Consider the following 23,717-nt stretch of genomic DNA (forward strand, 5'->3'; position numbering starts at 1 on the left):
AATGATTTCTTTTATTTTTCCTTTAAATTTTATAATTTAATTTATATTAAAATAATATTTCATAATATCACACTCTTAATAAACAACTTAATTTTAAAATATAAAAATATATCTATTAAATTTAATATAATTATTAATTAAAAAATATTTTATAATTTCATTTATTTTTATTTTTAAATATATAATTTAATTTACATTAAAATATTTTTTTATATTAATTTTTTAAACACATAAAAATTATCACTATTTATTTACAATACAATACCATAATATATTATTTTAAAAAATTATTAATTAATCCTTATAATATAAAAAAATTCATTAATTAATTTTATAATTTTTAAAATATATTAAAATATTTTTAATATTTTAAAAAATTTATTAATTAATTTTGATTATTAAATATTATAAAAAATTTAAAATATATTAAAAGAAACTAATTAATAAATTTTTATAAAATTAAAATATCAACTAATAAATTTTTTTAAAATATTAAAATATTTAATAATAAAAATTAATAAAATAATTAAATAGTAATTTTTTAATATATTTTTAAAATTAAAAAATATTATAATAAATTTTTTAATATTATAAAAATTAAATAATAAATTTCTCAAATAAAAAACAAAAAAATCACGTCAATATATTTTTTTTAATTTTTGTTTACAATGCATATGTTATAAATTGAATTTTACAGGGAAAAAAAAAATGTAAATCATTATTTTAATATAAATATTTAACAAGTGGAGAGAGAGAGAGAGAGAGAGAGAGAACGCGCTTTCTCTGTTCTTTGGGTCCAACATAACAGCTCGGTAGCGAGCGAACACAGTTTCTGAAAATTTCTCTTTCTTTCTTCTTCGTCTTCTTCCTCTTAATTATTAGTATTTTTTTTCTTTTTTTTTTTCTGATTTTTTTAGTCTCAAATATTTTCATTTTCGTTTTCATTAGTTCAAACAAATCTGAAGCCTTAGATTTCTTTCTGCATTAATTTGGAGCTCGACTTATAGCAATCCTCTTATCGGTTTAAGTGTTCTTTAACTTCAAGTTCAACCGAAGCAAACTTTCATGGACAAGAGAAACTGGAAATTCAGCAGATTTGGTGGCCTTCTGCTCTTTTTGCTCCACCGCAGCTTGATTTTGTGTTGGTCGCTCAACGACGAAGGTATGTGTGTATCTATGTACAAATGGGTTTCTGTTTGTTCCTTTGGAAAGTGGAGAAAATTAAAGTTGGTGAAATTTGGTGGTGGTGGTGTTTTCTTAGGATTGGCGTTGTTGAAGTTTAAAGAGAGAATAGGGAGCGATCCGTACGGCGCGTTGAAGAACTGGAAGGATGAAGATGGAGTTGTTGATCCGTGTACTTGGTTTGGAGTTGGGTGCTCTGATGGCAAAGTTGTAATTTTGTATGTATTTCTATATCTCTGCACAATAATTTTCACTTTGAATTGCATTTTTCTCTTCTGTTGCTGCAAAAATTTAAGGAGATAGAAGCAAAATTTGAAGTTTTTGAGACTTGGGATGATTCATTATTTTTATGGACAAATTAGCATAATTTTTTTTGGTTGTAATTAGTGAAGCTCATTTGGGAAGTCAACGATGTAACCATATGCATTTTTGGGTTTTCAGAAGGAAACTTTAAGTCTGTTTTGATTATTGGTTTGCAGTTTTGGAGAAATCATTCATTGGAAATATCACGCTAGAATGAAGGAATTTTCAATGACTTTATTAGATCCAAGTTTTTTATATTTTAATCTTCTATAGAAATGTTTAAATTGTTTGATATAAGATTTTACATTTGCTAACCGCCACGAAATGTACTTTGGCTTAATGGTACTAAAGTAGTCGTGAGGTTGAACCCCAACGGAGCCTAATGACCAAAAAGAAATGTTATGTGAATCGCCCTTTTGGCTGCAGCATTGTTAGTACATCTTGCAAATTGTATCATACCAGGGTCTTTTATTGTGCTAGGCAACCGATTAAGCTTTACGATCTAGTTACCTTGAATCCTCAAGTTTTACTATTGGTTCAAAGGTTGTGTATTTTGTTTTGAATTTTGAACTTCATGGATATCAGCTCACATTTGATAACATTTGAAATTGAGTCACTAGTGGCCCTCTTTGTTTTACTTATTGGTGCTGTCCATTTTCTAGTTAACGGTTACTTGTAAACATAATATTACCTACTGATATGCCCTATATTTGATTCTAAAGAAGGATCTATAATATGCAGGAACTTGAAAGATCTTTGTCTTGGAGGAACACTAGCACCTGAACTCAGAAACCTTGTTCACATAAAGTCTATGTAAGTGTCAACTAGGTGACCACAATTTGCAGAGATTTTGTTTTGATTTCAAAAATTTTACCTTATTCCTATGGCTTAATGTCTTACTGCAGTATTTTGCGCAACAATTCTTTAACTGGCAAAATTCCCAATGGAATTGGGGAGTTGAAGGAATTGGAGGTGTTAGATTTTGGATACAATAACGTCTCTGGACCACTTCCACCAGATCTTGGCAGTAATCTCTCTCTGACAATCCTGTAAGTTGATAATGTCAAACAATTTTATTTTCATTGAGGTTATCTTCTGCTTCCATCAATATATTAACCCAATTTTTCTGCGTATGTTTTAGCCTCCTGGACAACAACAGGCTTCTTGGCAACTTATCGCCTGAAGTTGAACAACTGAAAACACTTTCTGAATTTCAAGTGGATGAAAACCAACTAGCTACTGCAGCTCAAGGATCATCTTGCAATAAAAGATCCACTATATGGTATTTCAATTGAATATTTCTTATTACTCAACATAAAACATATCTCTGGTTGTCTAAGGGGGAAACCTGAGATAAGTTTAGTGGCAATAATAATTTTCTTTTGGTTCTCTTGCACTGGTGATTAATGTTAAAGGGATTGGTTCCCTGCTGTGTTACATTGTTCAATGTTTTATGAGTGTTGTCTCATATTTCCTGTTTTTTGTCTCTTTGTTTGCATGATTTCCTTGTTCTTCTATGCTGTTATTACCTTCTGATTTCCCCCAACCTTTTGTAGGAACTCTATGCAAACTGAAAATGCAATCAATAGGCGGCAGCTGCAAGTGACCGGTGCCTCCCGGGAAAATGAACCACCATATTTACGAGGCCGTTTCATTTTTCCACCACCACCTCCTGATTCTGGAAATGGGAGATTTGTGCCACCACCATTTTTGCCTTCTCCCCCGGTGAATGTTCCTTTCCCATCTCCTCCACCAAAATCAAATCCGCCTTCCCCTTCTTTTCCATCTCCTCCGCAGGAGCCACATCTGCCTTCCCCTTCGCCAAGTGGTTCTGCTTTAAATCCTCCTTCCATTCCAACTCCATCCTCTAATAGTCCTAGTAAAGATGTTGCAATAATTGCCGGAACCATCGGGGGCTCTCTATTTGTTGTTTCCATTATCATCATATATGTCTGTAAAATTAAGAAGGCTACTGTCAAACCTTGGGTCACAGGATTGAGTGGGCAACTTCAGAAAGCATTTATAACTGGTAATCTTCTTTCTAGGTGGAAAAGTCAACTTATAATTTATATTATAGGATTTATAATGCCAATTAAAGAAACAAAAATGCATTGTTATCAGATGAAAAATGTTTGCAAATGTTTGCAAATGTTAGCAGCTAATATTACTCTTGGATACAAAAGCTGGTTGTGCCTACCTTATTGTTCCTAGCACATACTGAAAGTCATCTATTGAGACAATGAGTTGGTCAGGCTTCTTGATTTCGATTTCTAAACTTAAAGGCACTATTTTCATATCAGGAAGAAGTATTCCTATACGTTTGGCATGCAGTTAAAAAATAAGGTTGCATTCTTTTATGCAGTAGTCACCCCTTAAAAAAATTTCTTTCATTATGTTTAGTTCAGTAGTGAAAAGGAAGTTAACTATTAACCCATTAACCTTTCTCACGTTTGGTATAACAAAATGAGAAATAAAAAAAGTTAAAAGGTTAAAATTTAACTCATTTAACTTGATATAATGTCATTCCAGATGTTGCATTAAGGGGAGGTAATGCAATGAATATGATGATATATTAGCTTAGTGTAAATTTTAATCCAAAATCAATCTTAACTTACACTTAAAACCAATCACAACTAAGTGAGGTTAACTATTACCCCTGTAATAGTTAACCCCCTTTAACCTCATATCAAATGTACTATATAGTATTTCATTAAGAAATGCCATCAGGTTAGTAGTTTGATGGTCAAGTGCCTGCCTCATGGTGCAGGATGTTAGGGTTTCAAACCTTGAACTACATGTGCATCTAGCATTTAGAGAGCAGGCCGCTCCACATCTTTCTATTACATCTTTACATGTTCATGTTCTACCCTTCTATCCATCCACTTATGTGATTCAGATTCATTTCAGGTGTACCAAAGCTTAAGAGATCTGAACTTGAAGCAGGCTGTGAAGATTTCAGTAATGTAATTGGTTCTTCACCAATTGGCACACTGTACAAGGGAACACTCTCCAGTGGTGTTGAAATAGCTGTGGCCTCAGTTGCAGTAACATCTTCCAAGGATTGGCCTAGGCATTTAGAAGTTCAGTTTAGGAAGAAGGTTCGTTATGAGTCAATCACATTGAACTATGTGTTTGTGATGCAGTCTGACATTCTAATTCCTTTTCAATTTATGTTTCAGATTGAGACATTATCAAAAGTGAATCACAAGAATTTCGTCAACCTTATCGGATACTGCGAGGAGGAGGAGCCCTTCACGAGAATGCTGGTTTTTGAATATGCTCCAAATGGGACACTCTTTGAACATTTACACAGTAAGTTCTTAAAATTTGTTATTTTTATTGGCTTTTCATAGATGAATTATCACAAGTTTTAGTTACTACTTGATCAGTTGAAGAAATTCTAATTCAGAGTCCAATTATTCATTCTAAATTAATTTATAAACTTACATGATACAACGAATAACCGACACACTTATAAAGTTTGAAACATTTTATACTGTCTCCTCCCCTTCGTTGCTCATTTCCTTTGTGCTCAATTTGGTAGTAGCAAATCTTTAATAACAGTTGGTCCTGCAGTTAAAGAATCTGAACACCTGGACTGGGGAATGCGGTTGAGAATTGCAATGGGCATGGCTTACTGCCTCGAGCATATGCACCAGCTAAACCCACCGATAACTCACAACAATCTCAACTCTTCAGCCATTTCTCTCGCTGAAGATTATGCAGCCAAAATTTCAGATTTCAGTTTTTCAAATGTGATAACTACAACTGAGATGGAATCATCCGGCGAAAAGTTCTTGGATACCCCAATGGCACATCCAGACAGTAATGTTTACAGTTTCGGAGTGGTATTATTTGAAATGATAACGGGTAGGATACCTTACTCGGTGGACAATGGTTCACTTGAAGATTGGGCGTCAGACTATTTGAGAGGTGATCAACCCCTTAAAGACATGGTTGATCCGACTCTAGACTCGGTCGAAGAGGAGAAGGTGGAAAGAATAGGTGAAGTGATAAAATCTTGTGTCGACCCAGATCCAGAGAGAAGACCGGCAATGAGAGAAGTCACTGCAAGACTAAGAGAGATAACAGGAATAACACCAGATGCAGCAACTCCAAAACTCTCTCCTCTTTGGTGGGCAGAGCTTGAAATTTTGTCACCAGATGCTAGCTAAAGTAGAAACACCAGAATGCAAGCAAGAGATCAAGTTCTCTGGCCATTGCTTAAAGTTTACAAGGCACAGAAAAGCAGTTGCCTGTAAGTTTATACTTGTGTATCAGAGAGTTGCTTGTATATAACTTAGGAAGAGTGGAAATATGATAAATCCTTGGCATTCTTTTTTCTTAATACTTTATTTCTTTTGAATTTCCTGTTTGGAATTTGGGTGTGAATGCAACACAAGCACATCTATATACAAACTTCTTGGTGTTCTCTCTCTCTCTCTCTCTCCTGTTTGACTCCATGGAATGTGAATGGTTTTTAATAAAAGATCAGCATATGCTACTAATTCAAGCTTTAGCCGTAAGCTAGTTATATTGTATAGACTTTCAACTATTGAGCCCCTTCATGATGTTAATTTCAAGGGTGACCTGCAGCCAGCCTGTGGAATAAAAATTGCAAAGGTCAACCAATGCATTAGCATATGCTGGAAACTGTTGTGTAATTTCCTATGGCCAATTCTTCCTGCTCAACATTAAACATGGTGGCTAAATTATCTAATGTATGTCCCTATCATGCCAGTTCATAGAAGGAAAACAAAAAGGGAAATACAATTAAAAGTATTCCTTCCAGATCTAATAAAAACAACAACTATAATAATAATAAGAGGAAGAAAAAGGAAAAAAAATGGGAATAAATTAAACCTAGAGCTTGTTTGTTAAAATCATTGTCTACAAGACAACTTTAATTTAGGAAATTTGATATAATATCTCTATATCTATATATAAAAATAAGTATCAAATGAAATATTTATATTGATTAAAAATAAGTATTCAGATTAAAGATATTTTATATTTTTCTACATTTTATATTTTTCTACAATATTTAATAGCTAAAATTAATGTGATAACTAATTAATAAATTTTTTTAAAATTTTTAAAAATATTTTAATATATTTTTTAAAATTTAGAGATTTACTAATGAATTATTAAATAGTAATTTCCATTTATTTATTTTTTCACATCTCTTCTTCCAGGGGGCTTATTTCTTATTTCCCATTCTGTTGTCTGAATAATAGGAGGAAGGTGGCCTTCACGTACACTACCAGCTAATATAATGAAGCATGATGAATTTCTTTTTCTTTTATTTATAATTTTTTTTGCCAAAGCATGATAGTAGTTGACATGCAACTTAGTAGTCCCCACGTCAAATCTATAGTTCAAAAACCTCTATAAATAGCAACCTTTCCAAATAGTTCAACTCATCCTGTGATTTTTGCTCTTTAGTCTCCAATAATCTCCAAACTCCTCCCCAAGACTATGGCAATCAATCAGCTCACAGTAGCCATCTGCTCTCTCCTGCTGCTCCCATTTGCCTTCCCTTCAATATCTGCATATGAAAGTACTCCAGCCAAACCGGCAGAGAAGAAAGTTGATGTGGTTGTTGAAGGTATGGTATACTGCCAGAGCTGTGACCACTATGGCTCATGGTCTTTCAAGGGGGCTGAGCCAATCCCTTCTGCTAAAGTTAGTGTCATTTGCAAAAACCACATGAAACAAGTGAGCTATTACAAGGCTTATGAAACTAATGAATATGGCTACTTCTATGCACAACTTGATGACTTCAAGATGGATAATAACATTTTGGATCATCCCCTCCAATCTTGCTATGTGAAGCTTGTTTCATCTCCTCTTGCAAATTGCAGTCTCCTCTCCAATGTTAACTATGGAATCTATGGTGCATCTCTTCGCTACAAAAACAAAATACTGCGAGGGAGTCATTATGAGGCTGTGATCTATTCTGCAGGTCCCTTGGCTTTTCGTTCTGCTCATTGCTCTCCTGAAACTCATGTCTAATATGATCGTAATTTCTTGTGTTTGTCCCTTCTTTTATCTTCATTTGATTTATTTTGTTTTCTTTTTGTTGGTCTTTGGCTTTGTTTTGTTTCTCGAAAGAGTTGAATTTTGTTGCAATGGAATGTCATATACCGTTAATTTTCCCTCTCTTTCTTGTGTTTTCTTACTTTCTTTGGTAATATGAGAAGCATAAGGCCCAATTTTAACTAAGCTAGACTAGTAAATCTTCCCAATTTCTAACATAACAGTGTCCAAGATCCATTTAGATTAGAGGATTATAGCACAAGCACGCACCAATTTAGCATAAAGAAGGAACAAAGAGATTCCATCTACTTCAAAATTTTCATAATTCAAGTACTTGAGCATGATTTGGGTCACAACGTGTCCATGAACTGAAAATTTCTACAACACAAGCAACGCTTGCTCCTAGAAGTCCAGAGGCATTCCAAACAGCTTATTTATCTCATCCTTTGCTTCTTTGGTAAACATAGTAGGCTCAAACAAATCAGTATCGCTTCTGCTAGATGATCTTGGCAGTGGCTGACCTTTTTGATGTTCCAAATCATCATCAGGAAGTATTGAAAATCCACCAAGATCTTGTTTTGTAACTGGTGGTTTTTCCTGCTTCTTTGGTCTCTTGGTCCTCACAAAATCTATTGGCTTCCCAAACATGTTATTTATATCATCCATAGCCTCCTTCAAGTTAATTGTAGGATCTACTAACCCATGGTGCCAAACATTTTCTACTGCTGGCTCATCCAAGATGGTAGACCCAACAAATCTATGAACAACTGTGTCTTCTCTCAGCTTCATTTGGGGCGAATTCTCTGAATCCAGATCATCTGAGCTTTCAGATGTTAGATCCTTTGGGCATGGGAATACAAAAGCATTCAAGCGTGCAGCAGATGAACAAGAGCCTTCACCCTGATTTTGAGCCTCACTCTGTTCTGAGTTGTCATTCCCATCAGGTCTATCTCCATTCTCATCAATTTCTTCATCATCAATGAATATTTTAAGTGGTTCTTGTTGAAGCTGGAAAGTTTGAGCTCTACCATGCTTAATCAGTGAAATATCTTCTTCTTCTCTTTGATCTGATGATTCAGTTCCATTATCCAAGTTTTCATCAACAAAGACACTGAATCCACTGTTCAAGTTATGTTCTTTTGTTCGACTTCTCTGTGACCTCCTACTAATTGGAGCAGTCTTTAGAGGCTCTTTAAACATGCTATTGATGGCATTCATGGCTTCCTTCATATTTATGGTTGGATCCACCAGTCCATGATGACATGCATCTTCAGCTTCAGACTTCCCAACTATAGCAGTGTCTACAAATTTAACCACAACTGTGTCATCACCATGAAACATCATGGATTCACGTGACTCTCTTCCAGTAGTTGCCTGCTGCTCACATATATCTATAGGTCTAATATTTTGCACATGGTCTTTCTTGACAGATGAATCGCCATCAATTCCAACGTTACATGAATTTCCCAAAATCAAGGCATTGTTAGATTCATTCTGCAGCTTCATATTCTGAGAACTTGTATCCAGTAACTTTTTATGCTTCTCCTCAATGTTGCACGCATTTTCTTTGTTCTCTTCAGTCTTCCTGGATGACAGAGGTTTTCTGCCAGGCCTACCTCCCTGGCAACGCAGAAAATCTTTTAAATGTTATATAACAGACTTACTGACAACGACAAAAAGTAGAACATGCAAAGTCCACAACAGCAGTACCTGGATTTTCTTGTTCCTGTGTCTCTGCATGCGTTGAAGGAACTGCTCATATGATTTTTGTAGTTCATCAACAGGCTCTGCAAGGCTGTTAAGCAGTAGTTCAATGATCTAGCTTTGGTTCAGTTTTCAACAAAAAAGGACACCATAAAACAGATATATGAAATTAAGTAGCTAGTTAACAGCTAAAACCAAAGGATGTACTACAACAGTAAATATTTTTCCACAGCAATAGAATTCTCTGCAGGATACATGGCATCATAAAGGGGTGAGTTTTATGTAAATATGTCATTATTATCTCAACTTGACGAATTCTTAGTTTAACTTATATGACCACAAAAATATAATATATCAACTGCTATCCATCGAGTTAGAGTTAGGGGATGTCAAAAGGTCACACAGGATGAAATGTAAGTGTAGCAGAAAACCAACTAAATTTCACTAGGTATTTGGTTAATCAACTTTCTTCCCAAAATTAACGAGATACAAGTGCTCACTTATATCAAACAACATCCAATGGAAGGACAATCTCTATTTAGTGTCTGGATAAGCGAGCCAATCAAGGGACATTGGTTTCTTCTATTTAGAAAACATAGAAACTTACTTCTGCACTCCCAAGTGATACATCTGCTCAGCCTCCTCAAATTTCTTCATCTTCTCATAATAAAGAGCATACGCTTGATAGAACAATGATCGCTTTGACCCTATGGAATTCATTTCCATGGTTCTCAGTAATGCTCTTGGTTCATCCACATAATCCATCTACCAATTCCAATTGAAAATTAAACAAATTAATAAAATAACAACACATAATTGCCTAGTTTATTTGTTGAAGAAATTTTCACCATAGTAAAGAATTACCAACGAGTTATATCAAAACCATTCAAGTTTGCACATGTTTGTAATGAGTGGCAACATTAAAAAAACTTCCATCCTGTTTTCTACTATTCAGTTGCTTGCCAAGAAAATTTAGTGTACATGAACCAATTACTACTCGGATATATAAATTACTTTCTTTTCAATTAGAAATCAAACAATCAATCAGAAATTAAGCAAAAAACTAAAGAACCCCAGTTCAAAATCATCGAGCACAAAACCAGAGTTGCCGTAAAACCGATTCAATAAACTAAACAAAAGCCCAACTGAAGAAAATCTCAAAATCCCAAAAAGAAAACATGAAGTGGGTAAAGCCATTTACCAGCTCTAACCAAACACGAAGATAGCGTAAGTCATTTCTATAACGACGATCAGACTCAAATGTCTGCGTGCATTTCTGCAAAAACCGAGGTAACTTTTCCTTTAATAGATTTTGAGGCAGAGTTGCCTTCATTTTCTTAATACCCCTGAAAGCAAATTTGATTCAAATCTCAGAAAGACGGAGAAAGAATACCCATGAACTTGCATACAGAGAAAGAGAGAGAAAGAGTAGTACCGGAGCCATGGATGAAGAGGGTCTTTGCCAGAATAGGATTTGATGTCTGAAATTAAAGCGGAAAAGAGATCATTGTGAGGAGAGTTTGAGGCCATTAAAGCTTGTTTAGGAGAGAGAAGAGACTAAAATGGTGGTGATTTTTGTGTTGAATGTGAAGCATAAGCAGGGAGATGCAGAAGGAGGGAGGCTCTGCGTTTTGAATTTGGAATGCTCTGCGCTTCAGGAATCTTGGGCTCACTTGTGTGTGATGCTCGGATCAAAGTAATTGGTCTCTTTGAGTTCTTTGTTATTACACGTGTTAGTTGATCTTTGGCTCTTTCCTTTATCTTTAAAAAAGATATCAATTTTTTTTAGTCATAGTAATTATTTTATTTTGTTGAAAAATAATTCATCACCATAAAATTTTTTTATTAGTTATCATTTTTAGTTCTATTTTCTAAAAAATAGAAATAAAAAATAGAAATTTATAATTTTACAAAAATAATTTAACTATTAGAATAATTTTTATTGCAATAAAATATTTTATATAGGTCAAAATTTTATTATTTTATGTTTTATATAATTTCATTGTATCAATTTAAAATAAATATATTCATATCAAGATTAAGCAATTTATGAAAGAAAAAACATTTAATTTATAATATGATTTTTAGTATTTAGATTATAATTTAGCATAATTTTTAAACAAATATTAAATAATCACGTGACTTTATATTAAATCTCCAATACCATATTGATTTTCTTTTCTTTTATTGGTGAGAGGCTTTTATTTTCCTAGTTTTAAAAATAAAATAGTAAAAACAATCCTAAACAAAATCTCAACCCGGTTTAAAGCCCAATTAGCATTCAGAAAGAGCCCAGTTCATGGCCCATACGCACGCGAGTAAATTGAAAGAAAACACTAATAATGGCCCACGAAAAGTAAATAAACTAAAGTTCAAGGACTCCCGTGCAAATGTTAAGAAACCTCCATAGAGAAATAGAACAAGCAGCAACCAGAAGTGAAGCAGTTTCTATACAGTGCTTATCGTCCAAGTCGCCGTCTCTCGCTTCTTCCATTTCAATGGCAGTAGAACCCGAATCCATCTCAGAAAACCCTAGCAATGGCGACGAAGACCTTGAAGAAGAAGACGAGGAAGGAGAAGAAGAAGAAGAAGACGACCTCGAAGATGACATCCAACCAGAACTGCCAAATCCTCGAAACCAAGAGTCTCGAGCACGAATAGAGCGGGCGAAGCTAGAGAACCTCTTCCGTCGGATACAGACTGAAACGGTGCCACTTCGTGTTCACGATGTGATCATCAAGGGCAACTCCAAGACCAAGGACTCCTTAATCGAAGCCCAAACGGCTTTGCTTAGAGACGTTTCGTCGATGCAGGATTTGCTGGAGGCTTCAAAAGTAGTGAATTTCAGGTTGCAGGCTCTTGAGGTCTTTGATTCGGTTAAGATCACGCTCGATTCAGGCCCGCCGGAGCTGCCTGGGACGGCTAATGTCATCGTTGAGGTTGTGGAGACTAAGAGCCCACTGTCTGGAGAAGTCGGCGCGTACACGAAAGGAGAGGTATGCTGTGTTCTATATTTTGCTTTGCGTTTGTGGTTTGCAGTGACTTGTACCCACATTGTGTTCTATACGGGTTTTGTAGTTGAAAATGATGACCCTTAAGTGATTGAATGATGAATATGGGGTTTGGTTTGTGAGAAACTGGAGGAAAATAGAATGAAATGTAAAATTTTATGTTTCTGGTGTTTGTTAAAGGAAAGTTAGGGTTTTAACTTACAATTCTTCTGTTCATTTCAGTTATTGAATGATGAATAAGTTATTTGGTTAGTGAGAAACTGAAGGAATACAGAAACAAAGTGAAAAGGTCTATTGTGTTTGAAGCTATGTTTCTTGCATTTCTTTTGGTTAAGTTATTTGTTCAGTTTGGTTCTAATGAATCTCGGTGCAATTCAGATAGATGCAGGAAAGTTGGTCATCCTTAGGTTGAGTTGGATTTGGTGGTCATCTGATGGTTGAAAAAAGGTGACAGATAAAATTGCGCTTGGCTCAATGGGGTTTATGAACATTGGAATCCTCAACATAAGGTGCTTTGCCTAGTGTCTAGGAATGCTACATAAGACGGCACAGGAATACTTTTGTGCTTTATTGTGTAGTGGTGTTGGTTATGATGTGGCTTTTTGGTTCAAATTGTTTAGGACAGGGACTTATCTTTCTAATTGCTGATTCAACAATTGTTTGGTTGGTTCTATGTTTGATTGCTAAGAAATTTGGGAAAACCAGAGGAAAGGTTGCAGTTGTGCAACAACCGAATCAGTTTATAACTTAATATCTAATTCAATACCTGGTGGGAGTGACAAATTTGCATTGAAAGAGATTCAAGTGTGAATATAATTATGGGCATATGTTACTTCTGTGTGGCTGATTTGGCTTTGTAATGGCAAATTTGCTAAGTTATAATCCTGTTGCTAACTTCTAATATCTGAAATATTTTGCATTCAACTATGTGTTTTGAATCTATTTCACTACAGACATGCTAACGTTGTGCTTGGGTTATCACTTATGAGCCATTGATCATAATTTTCCATTTAATCCTAGGTTGATTTTTTCTTGTGCATCCTGGATAATTTTCTGTACATGGAAACTTGCATTGCAATTCAAAATTTGGTTCACCTGTATGAAGTATAAAATTCTCTACAAAAATATTAATTGTAATATTGTCTGACGTGTAAAATAATCTTGTAGGCTAGATCATCAACAGTTGAAGGAACAATCAAGTACAAAAACATATTTGGTTATGGTGATCTTTGGGATGCCTCTTTGGCATATGGGGGTGACCACATGGCTGAGGTAAGTTCTGGTGTGTATTTGCCAAGATTCAGAGGACTTGCTCCCTTGACAGCAAGAGTATTCCTGCTATCCCAAGATTGGCTGAAGTTTTCTTCTTTCAAAGAACGAGCATTGGGCCTCTCTCTTGGCCTAGTTTCAAGTAGGAACCATGATTTGGTGTACACTCTTGCATGGCGCACTTTGACAGATCCATCACAAATGGCATCCAGGTCGATAAGGAGGCAGCTTGGTCATGGTCTGCTTTCATCCTTGAAATACACATTTAAGATTGACCAGAGAAATTCTCCTTTGAGGCCAACACGTGGATATGCTTTTGTTTCTACCAGTCAAATTGGTGGTCTAGCACCCGATAGTCGGAGCTTACGTTTTCTACGCCAGGTCTAATGCTCTTTTCATGCTTGGTATTGTATTTTTCCATGTAATTACCATATCAATTTTGTGTGTGTTTTTTTATTTTTTTATTTTATGGCTGGCTACAGGAAATATTGTCTCCATATACATGTGTGACAATTTCTTTGTAACTTCTAGAATTTAAATTGTAGCATCTTAAATTCGAAATTTCAAATCCTTTTGCAGTAGTTTCACTCCTGTCTCCTAGGCTCTTAGCTTTTCAGGATTAAAGTATTATACTGTGGCTCATATGCTTTGTTATCTACCGACCTTTTTGGTTTCTGGAATAGCTCTACTTATTATGTTACTTTGTTTGTGCACATCTAATAGCTAGCTATCTTTTGTGTTGTTAAATATGTCACATTTTATGGTAAAGATGAGAACATGGGGGTTGGGGGTGAGGGAGGGGGATAAGGATAAATAGTTGTTAAATATGTCACATTTTATGGTAAAGATGAGAACATGGGGGTTGGGGGTGAGGGAGGGGGATAAGGATAAATAACAAGTATTTTCTCATTGTATAAACTTCATTTATCACTGAAGCAATTAGTATGCTAGATATCTATGGGAAGTTATGCATACTCTTTACAAACTAAGACATGCTCTGCTTGACTAATAGTTGACAAAGAAGAGTTTAGTTATTATTTTTATTAATTTTCATTCCCACAACTATTTTACTTGAGCTCTTTATTGGGTGGTGGAAAATTGTTTTTCACCCAATATCCTGAGAGCTGTCTACTGGTCTATTTTGTCCATTATATGTTTTTGATTTTGCCAGGTCTTTTTTGAAATTCTTTTATAACACCTTTCGTCTGTATAGTAAATGAGTATACTTTATTGATTTTGTTAAGGTTTTTGTTATATTTTTCATTCTTTATGCATTCGCATCTCTCATGAACTGTTCTTTTCAATATTTTAAATAGGAGCTTGATATTCGTTATGCAATCCCTCTTGGCTTTTTGCGCTCTGCACTAAACCTTGGCATATCTGGTGGTCTTATTTTTCCATGGGGAACTGGATTCTTAAACATGCCTTCTCCCCTACCAGAGAGATTCTTCTTGGGTGGTAATTTATCTCCAATTTGCACTTTGGGAGGTCCAATAGCATTATATGGGTTTAGGACAAGGGGACTGGGCCCCACTGAGCCTCGAAGGCAGTTGCAAATTAATCCAACTGATGATAGTTCTGACCCTGGGAGAGATTATCTTGGAGGAGATCTTGCTGTTACCGCTTTTGCAGATGTTTCTTTTGATTTTCCGTCCAAGTGGTGTCAATCAAAAGGAATTCATGGACACATGTTTGCATCTGCTGGGAATATTGACAAATTAACGGAAAATGCATACCAAAATTTCTCCTTGCGAAAGTTTGTGGAATCATTTCGAACCTCTGTGGGAGTTGGGATTGTTGTCCCTACAAATCTGTTCCGTCTGGAGGTGAGGAATCCATTTTCACTGTCTTTATCTTCAACCTAAGCAATAAAGAAGTAATTCACTTTGGCTGTTGGATTATAGGAGGAAATACAGAATTTTTTTTTCTTGCCCGCTTGGAGTTGTGCCTGGGCACATAATGAAAGGATAAACTGGGACCCCCATACCACACAAAATCATGGAATAATTCCAGCAATTTATTCCTCTATCAATCTTGTGCAAATTCCATATTAGGGTGTTTGTCTTGAAAAAATACCCCCACCTTTTTTTTTTTTTGTGGTTTCCATTTCTTTCAAAAAGATCTGAGCCTGGTATTTCTTTTCTGATTTTGTGAATTTTGGTTCCAGTTAAACTACTGCTACATGTTGAAGAAATTTGATTATGACCATGCAAAGTCAGGGTTTCGGGTCAGCTTCTCTACACCAACATAGAATCCAGAATCTATTCAATATGCAATGATGTCTGGCAGACTTCAGTTGTTTCAGGAAGGCTTTTACCTCAGGTAGCTGAGCTCTTTCGAAGTTTTCTGCAACGAGGGGATCCCATGTTGGACCACTTTCATTTTTTTCCTAATGTAATTTTGAACTGAGAGTCAAAGTTCAGTGAACTGGATTTGGCGAGGTAAAAACGGAGAGAAATAATTTGATAGATCAAGAATTAACTTGGGCTTTATATATCAGGGGGTTTGATGTAACAGTCAACGTTCCAATTTCAATCCTGACGTTGCAGAAGATCTGATTAGATCCTGCATTGCTTGTCAGTTTCGTGGCAAAGTAATATGTTCTTAATAAGGGGCTTTAATTGGTTACTTGTGATTATTCTTCTTGTTTGAACTGCAAGACTATTAATTTTAAGACTGTCCTGTGATGAAAATTTGCTTATGCACAAATCCAATCATCTTGAATGTATATCGTAGTTATGTGACGATTAATTCTTTGACTGCTAGGCCCAGGCAGAGGGCTTGTTCTCAATTGCTAGAAGCTTAAACGCTTCTCTCTGTGGCAATACCTAATTTCTTCTTGTTTTAGAAGCTTTTCTTGGAATGCTTAGGGGATTATCTGGATTTTTTCTTTGAAGAAAAAAAAATTAATCGCAAGTTTATTGCCATTGTGATCCTTTTTTACTTTTTCTAAAACATGTCATATTCAATTAATTTTTTAAACGATATTTTATCAAATTTTGTGATTCCATTTGATTCTCAATTTCTGATTCACAAATGAAAATTTAATATCAATGTTCTAAATATGGTTTCTTTCGAAATTCACACACAACAAAAAAAGTATTTGATTGTTAATAAATCACAAAAAGGAGAAGGCCATTTTATTATTATTATTTGGTAACAAGGCTATGTATATATATCTGCAGCTTCCCAAACTGAAGAAGGCATGTCCATGTGGCATTCTCCCATGAGTTCTTCTAGTAAATTATAATAGTATGAAAATTATTACAAACACAAATTATTACAAACACCAAGTATACTCACCAAAGTATACTCAATTAATTGGAAGACACCAATATATTATTGTAAGTTATGATTTTAGTATATATGTAATGATTGATGGGTGCGGAAATAAGCATAATTCTAATTGGCAAAAACATGTGAAATCACAGTCCGAAGAACATGTTGGGCAAGATATGTATGAGTTGTAAGCGATGGATGTAAAGCATCCCAGAATATGATATTCAGATCGATCTTGGCATATTGGGGTCGCCACATTGCATGTTCTTCCATATTCTACAAGCCCCGTCCCACAGCAACCTTTATGTGTTTGTTTAAATCCTGAAAATTAAAAAATATATATATATATTACCGGAAGCCGAATTTAAAAAAAAAAAAATTCAATAGTAAAGGTTCATTTAATGAGATTAGTTGAATTAGTACAAATTGAAGCTTACTTGCTTATAGGGTTACGTATTTATTAGTTCAGTTTGATTTTATAAAAAAAAAAAAATTATTATTTAATTTTTATAATATAGAAAAATTAATAAATTAATTTTTTAATATTGAAAAATATATTAAAATATTATATAAATTTAAAAAGTCTCTATTGTTAGATTGAAATACTGTTTCCGTTACTTTTTAATGTTAAAAGGAAAGATGGAGTTTTTCTCTTCTTGAAAATGTATAAAATATCTTAAATAATAATGTAAGGGTATTTTAGACTTTTTAATAACTATAATTAAAAGGCTTTTTAATATATTTTTTAAAATTTTTAAAATGTTTCAATTTATATTTTAAAATTAAAAAAATTAACTAATTAATTTATCATCCATATTACATATAATAAATAGTGATATTTCTCTTTTGAAAATTAAAATATCAAATAAATAACAAAGCAACAAACTAATAGATTTAAGGAGAAATTAAAAAACAAAATCTTCTGTGGACCAAACCAAGTTGAACCGTTTTGGTTTGATTTAAACTTCATTTTAAAGCTTTTTGGATTTCTTTTGCACACATTTCAGGCTCAATTTTAGTTCCATTTCCTATTTTTAATGCCAAAAAAAAACTTTTCGATTCAACCAATAATTTTTAATAAATAAATTAAATCATTCTAAATAATCTAATTTTTTAAATCACAAACTGAACTAAATTACTGAAAAAATAATAAAAATAAATTTAATTAATTTTTTAGTTTAAATTTTGATAACCTCCAGATCTTTCCTAGCCCAGGAATAAGGTTGGGTCCAAAAGAAGACCACAGGTCCAAAGCCCATCAGATCATACGCTCGAGAGGCGGCTCGACTTCACGAGTCTGGGCCGGCAACCCAGGGTGATCCGGATCAGATATGAGTACAAGCCCCATAAGGGAGTAGGCCCAATCACTCACCAGCCCTACCCGCATGCGCTCTGGAGAGTATTAAATGGCCGTTACGCATGGAGCAGGTGCCTGACACAACCGTACGTACGGGCCTGAGTGAAAAGGACAGGAAGCACTATATACTGGAGGGTCTTCTCCTTCAAGGGGGATTCTCTCTCTCCTGCTCCTTCTTCCTTAACTCCATTTTTCTTATTCTCTCTCTGCAACTCTTGCTTATCCACACTACTCTAGCTCGTAAATCTGACTTGAGCGTCGGAGGGTCTCCGCCGAGGCATCCCCGGTGGACCCCTGACCCCTTTTTCCCTTATTTTGCAGGTCCTTTCCTCAAAGAGAACATGGTGAGACCCATTTGATAGACCCATCAGAGAGCCCAAAAAGGAATCAGATCCATATAATAGGGGACGAGGAAGAACCAGATCTATCGGATATGGAGCCTAGGGAGATTGAGAGTTATCAAATGGCGCCGTCTGTGGGAACGAAGGAGATCTTTTCGTCACCGGAGTTCCTAAATCCACCCATTGAGATCCACATGGAGGTATGAAAGCTTATGCGAAAAGAAAGCTGGAGATTTATAATAACCCAGTTGAATAGCCTAGCTGAAAAGAAAGACCCAGCTGGTTCAAGAATATCTTGACAGTCTTTTAATCTTCATTTTCCTGCCCTCGTTGTTTATTTTAACATTTATTAAATTTTATTACTACTAACTTTTTCTTTGAGATCTGATGAGGTGAAACTTCAGATCGAAATGCTTGTCTATGAGTATAGATTTTAATCTTTTCTGTAAAAGGAAAAAATAATGAGAAATATATATATATTTGTTGAAATTGTAAGGTCGGCTGTAAAATCTCAGGTTAGCAAGTTAGAGAGAAAATTAATAAATGAAAAATAGGCGAGGTCGGATTGACATTTCAGGTCGGATAGGGCGTAAGGTCGGAGGAGACACGATTCATAGCCATCCAACTCGGTTGCAGAGCAACGCCCCTCAAGTATCAGAGCAATCTGGAGACAATAGAAAATAATCAAATATCCAGGCAGGTCGAGGTGGATAAGTTCGGACGCATCCAGCTCGAAGACAAGGTGAACTGAGATACCCAGGTCGGCATGGTCGGCCTTAGTCCGTCTGACTGTCGAAAGAACGACTGATCAAACACCGCTAGTAAGACCGTCAATGGTTTCGCTGGTCGGAGTAGCAGAGCTAAAAGGAGCTCGACATATCCAACGACCACGACGTCAGATTACTCGTCGAGGTCGGATCCGTGCTCGAGTTTAGATTTGTGTTCGAGGTCGGAGCCAGGCTTCGGACCCGTGCTCGAAATTAGATTTGTGTTCGAGGTTGGAGCTAGGCTTGAGGTCGGACTCGCGTTTCAGGTCGGGGGAATGATGTTGTAGATGTTGGCCAGCTTGAAGGAGAGCGCAATTTTCGAACTTGAATTTAGCGGAGCGCGACGGCCTGATTGAGGAGGTCGGCCAAGTCGACAACGCGGAATTCATCAAATCCAAGATCAATTTGTTCATGGGTTGGAGTCCGTTGCTCTCGTGGGCGTGTTGTTTCATTGGAGTTGACAGATTCGAATCTGTGTGGCTCTGTTTCACCTCTGATTTCCAGGCTTGACGAGCTCACCAAATTGTCTCTTGCAGGAAACAACTTCGCTGGTCGGAGCATCGAAGGGACGCTTGATAGGAGCACCGAGGGATTTGCATGGTCAAACCCGTAGGTCGGACAATCGAGAGCCCAATAAGGCATAGGAACAGGTCGACCTATTAAAGCTGTGTATTGGTCGACGACAGCTAATGGAGAGGGGTCCAGCGAAAAAGTACAAGTTGAGAACACTCCCGATAATCTTGTACGTGAGCAAAGTTCCTCTGTAGAACACATCCATGCCATTACTGTTCAGAAGAAGAACCGAGTGAGCAGAGGGTTACCCATTCACATTTCTTAGATCCATGTACACCGGATGAGACCCATGCAGATCAGCATTAAGATTAATGGCTGAGATATCAGTAGTATACAGAGTATATGGATCTCCAGAGTATAATTTGATTCCATGAGGCTGCATGTTCTCTCCGAGACCGTAGAGTGAAGCATCTTTAGGCGATTTTGTGGATACTTCCAAATATTGGTCTTTGAAGACCATTTCTCCAAAGGGGACCGATTCATCGGAGCTCGTATTGAAAAGGGTCTGCCCATTTGATTTTCTCTTCACTGCAAAACCAAATGGGTCCGCTTTGTAGCAAAAGGCTCAGCTCTTTCTTCGCCCAACAGGCGTAGACTCCTGATTTGCTATGATACGCGAGGAGGTTATGGGGATGACAAGTGGGTTCAGGGTGGGTCCAATCCTGAAGCTTACGACATTTGGCATTGGCATGGTGTTAAGAGTGGGATGAAGGGAGGCGTATTTGCAATAAATTGCTTGAAACAGAAGAGTCTGCTTTGAAGTATGCTGAGCGTTTGGCTGAGCTTGCTGTCGCTTTGGGCTTTGATGGCTGGCTGGTATGTAGTTTTGCTAATCTTACGTCCTAATACTTCCGGTCTGAGTTTACATTTGAGAAGTGCTTCAATAAGTTTTATGGGAATGTCATTTTGAATGACTTATCTTGACTAGTGAGAGTGTCATTTTTTGGACACTGATAATTCATTTCACAATGCAATTTTTAGATAATTTTCACAATCATGCATAATAATGTTTAGTTAAAAATAAAATAAGATAAATGAAAAATAATTAGTACATTACTGGGTAAATAAACAAATAAAATTAACTAGCCCATATTTTGAGTAGCAGTTATACACTCAATTAAATTATATATTTTTAGCAAGCGTCAGATGTTATCAATAACATTAGGCTTCCAATTATTATTATTTTAAATACAAACACCTTAGAATATCAGGTCTAATTATAAAGTTTAAATCTTAGAATAATTTTCATGAGTACACGAGTATATGCCCCATAGCATACTAGCTCAGAGGGAAAGTTTTCGCTGCTAGTTAAGAGAAGCATGAATATTCTAATGAAAGGGATTATGTATTTAAACATATTACTTTTACAAAGTCAAATTTTGAGAAATTTACACATGCAAAATATTGTTTATTGCATCTCTAAAACTGCATGGGTTAACGTTGTAAGAGTTAATACTTGTATTTGTTCATCTGAAGTATGAAACTAAGTGACATGTGTGACATATTATTTATTGATGAATATTATTAGCAACGAGCATTCTCGTTATATACGCTTTGTGCAAGCTCTTATTTTGCAGAAAAATGAACAAGACCTCAGTTAGGCACAAAACCAGCTGAGATGACGAAGCGACAGTAAGGCCAATGAGCCTGAATCTTACCCAAGACCTCAGTTAGGCACAAAACCAGCTGAGATGATGAAGCGACAGTAAGGCCAATGAGCCTGAATCTTACCCAAGACCTCAGTTAGGCACAAAACCAGCTGAGATGACGAAGCGACAGTAAGGCCAATGAGCCTGAACCTTGCGCAGGACCTCTTAAGGGAGTAAAGAAGGCCGGCAGGATCACAAAGATCTCTCCGGAACAAAAACGGCCGGTGAGGATCTTAAAAGACCTCCCGGAGCATGAAGACCGGGATCTCCTAGAACTCCCGGGAAAACAAAGAAGACCGGGATCCCCTAGAACTCCCCGGAAAACAAAACAAAAACGGCCGGTGAGGATCTTAAAAGACCTCCCGGAGCATGAAGACTGGGATCCCCTAGAACTCCCGAGAAAACAAAGAAGACTGGGATCCCCTAGAACTCCCGGGAAAACAAAATAAAAACGGCCGGTGAGGATCTTAAAAGACCTCCCGGAGCATGAAGACCGAGATCCCCTAGAACTCCCGGGAAAACAAAGAAGACCAGGATCCCCTAGAACTCCCGGGAAAACAAAATAAAAACGGCCGGTGAGGATCTTAAAAGACCTCCCGGAGCATGAAGACCGGGATCCCCTAGAACTCCCGGGAAAACAAAGAAGATCGGGATCCCCTAGAACTCCCGGGAAAACAAAATAAAAACGGCCGGTGAAGATCTCCAAGATCTCCCGGAGCAACAAAGACCAGGATCCCCAAGATCTCCTAGCAAAAGAAGACCTCAGTGAGGTCCTGGCAAAAGAAGACCTCACTGAGACATAGAAGACCTCACTTGACAAAAGAAGACCTCACTGAGACATAGAAGACCTCAGTGAGGTCCTGGCAAAAGAAGACCTCAATGAGGTCCTGGCAAAAGAAGACCTCACTGAGACATAGAAAACCTCAATGAGGTCCTGGCAAAAGAAGACCTCACTGAGACATAGAAGACCTCAGTGAGGTCCTGATAAAAGAAGACCTCACTGAGACATAGAAGACATCTGTGAGGTCCTGGCAAAAGAAGACCTCAGTGAGGTCCTGGCAAAATAAGACCTCACTGAGACATAGAAGACCTCAGTGAGGTCCTGACAAAAGAAGACCTCATTGAGACATAGAAGACCTCAGTGAGTTTCTGGCAAAAGAAGACCTCACTGAGACATAGAAGACCTTAATGAGGTCCTGGCAAAAGACGACCTCACTGAGACATAGAAGACCTCAGTGAGGTCCTGGCAAAAGAAGACCTCACTGAGACATAGAAGACCTCAGTGAGGTCCTGACAAAAGAAGACCTCACTGAGACATAGAAGACCTCAGTGAGGTCCTGGCAAAAGAAGACCTCAATGAGGTCCTGGCAAAAGAAGACCTCACTGAGACATAGAAGACCTCAATGAGGTCCTGGCAAAAGACGACCTCACTGAGACATAGAAGACCTCAGTGAGGTCCTGGCAAAAGAAGACCTCAGTGAGGTCCTGGCAAAAGAAGACCTCACTGAGACATAGAAGACCTCAGTGAGGTCCTGACAAAAGAAGACGTCACTGAGACATAGAAGACCTCAGTGAGTTCCTGGCAAAAGAAGACCTCACTGAGACATAGAAGACCTCAATGAGGTCCTGGCAAAAGACGACCTCACTGAGACATAGAAGACCTCAGTGAGGTCCTGGCAAAAGAAGACCTCAGTGAGGTCCTGGCAAAAGAAGACCTCACTGAGACATAGAAGACCTCAATGAGGTCCTGGCAAAAGAAGACCTCACTGAGACATAGAAGACCTCAGTGAGGTCCTGACAAAAGAAGACCTCACTGAGACATAGAAGACCTCAGTGAGGTCCTGGCAAAAGAAGACCTCACTGAGCCATAGAAGACCTTAACTGCATACCAAAATACAAAGCCAAACAGAGAATCAGGGGCAATCATAAGAGGCACCGACCTCGATAATTGACTGCTAGCACTAAACCAACTCAGATGGCCTAGAGAGAGGTCTAGGCAACAAAGAGCCCACAAAACGCTCGAGAGCAGACAGCCCATAAATACTCGGGGGCAAAAAACATACACGAGAGTCCAACGCTCAGATAAAAAAATCAAGAAGGCAAGACGGTCAAATCCAAAACAGATAGTCCGACCTCTGCAATCCAGGGTCGACCTCCCCGGAAGCCTGGAGGGGCCTCACATCTGGACCGGCAAGGCTATAAGCCTATAAAAGAAAAGTTAAAACCGAACAAATGAACAGTCA

General features: G+C 36.8%; 4 protein-coding genes across 4 annotated transcripts; 3 read left to right on the forward strand and 1 right to left on the reverse strand.

The window, feature by feature from the left end:
- Positions 1 to 757: 757 nt before the first annotated feature.
- On the forward strand, positions 758 to 5,923 carry LOC110624837 (probable inactive receptor-like protein kinase At3g56050). The gene is made up of 9 exons (XM_021770223.2): positions 758 to 1,162; positions 1,262 to 1,400; positions 2,227 to 2,298; positions 2,391 to 2,534; positions 2,627 to 2,767; positions 3,042 to 3,514; positions 4,393 to 4,583; positions 4,665 to 4,797; positions 5,062 to 5,923. The coding sequence occupies exons 1-9, from the start codon at positions 1,066 to 1,068 to the stop codon at positions 5,658 to 5,660; spliced, it is 1,989 nt and encodes a 662-aa protein (XP_021625915.1). The 5' UTR covers positions 758 to 1,065; the 3' UTR covers positions 5,661 to 5,923.
- A 687-nt stretch (positions 5,924 to 6,610) lies between these two features.
- On the forward strand, positions 6,611 to 7,710 carry LOC110624605 (non-classical arabinogalactan protein 30). Its single transcript, XM_021769812.2, has one exon. The coding sequence runs from the start codon at positions 6,964 to 6,966 to the stop codon at positions 7,498 to 7,500; it is 537 nt and encodes a 178-aa protein (XP_021625504.1). The 5' UTR covers positions 6,611 to 6,963; the 3' UTR covers positions 7,501 to 7,710.
- Positions 7,711 to 7,797: 87 nt separating this feature from the next.
- LOC110624603 (probable inactive serine/threonine-protein kinase bub1) lies at positions 7,798 to 10,911 on the reverse strand. The gene is made up of 5 exons (XM_021769811.2): positions 10,664 to 10,911; positions 10,430 to 10,574; positions 9,836 to 9,993; positions 9,235 to 9,319; positions 7,798 to 9,144 (listed from the first exon to the last, which is right to left on the reverse strand). Exons 1-5 carry the CDS (start codon positions 10,756 to 10,758, stop codon positions 7,927 to 7,929), a joined length of 1,701 nt encoding a protein of 566 aa, XP_021625503.1. The 5' UTR covers positions 10,759 to 10,911; the 3' UTR covers positions 7,798 to 7,926.
- A 692-nt stretch (positions 10,912 to 11,603) lies between these two features.
- LOC110624910 (sorting and assembly machinery component 50 homolog) lies at positions 11,604 to 16,146 on the forward strand. The gene is made up of 4 exons (XM_021770344.2): positions 11,604 to 12,224; positions 13,407 to 13,889; positions 14,825 to 15,334; positions 15,676 to 16,146. The coding sequence occupies exons 1-4, from the start codon at positions 11,619 to 11,621 to the stop codon at positions 15,757 to 15,759; spliced, it is 1,683 nt and encodes a 560-aa protein (XP_021626036.1). The 5' UTR covers positions 11,604 to 11,618; the 3' UTR covers positions 15,760 to 16,146.
- The last annotated feature ends 7,571 nt before the right edge of the window (positions 16,147 to 23,717 follow it).

The sequence above is a fragment of the Manihot esculenta genome, chromosome 10 (genome assembly GCF_001659605.2).
Source record: "Manihot esculenta cultivar AM560-2 chromosome 10, M.esculenta_v8, whole genome shotgun sequence".
In the NCBI taxonomy this organism is placed as follows: Eukaryota; Viridiplantae; Streptophyta; class Magnoliopsida; order Malpighiales; family Euphorbiaceae; genus Manihot; species Manihot esculenta.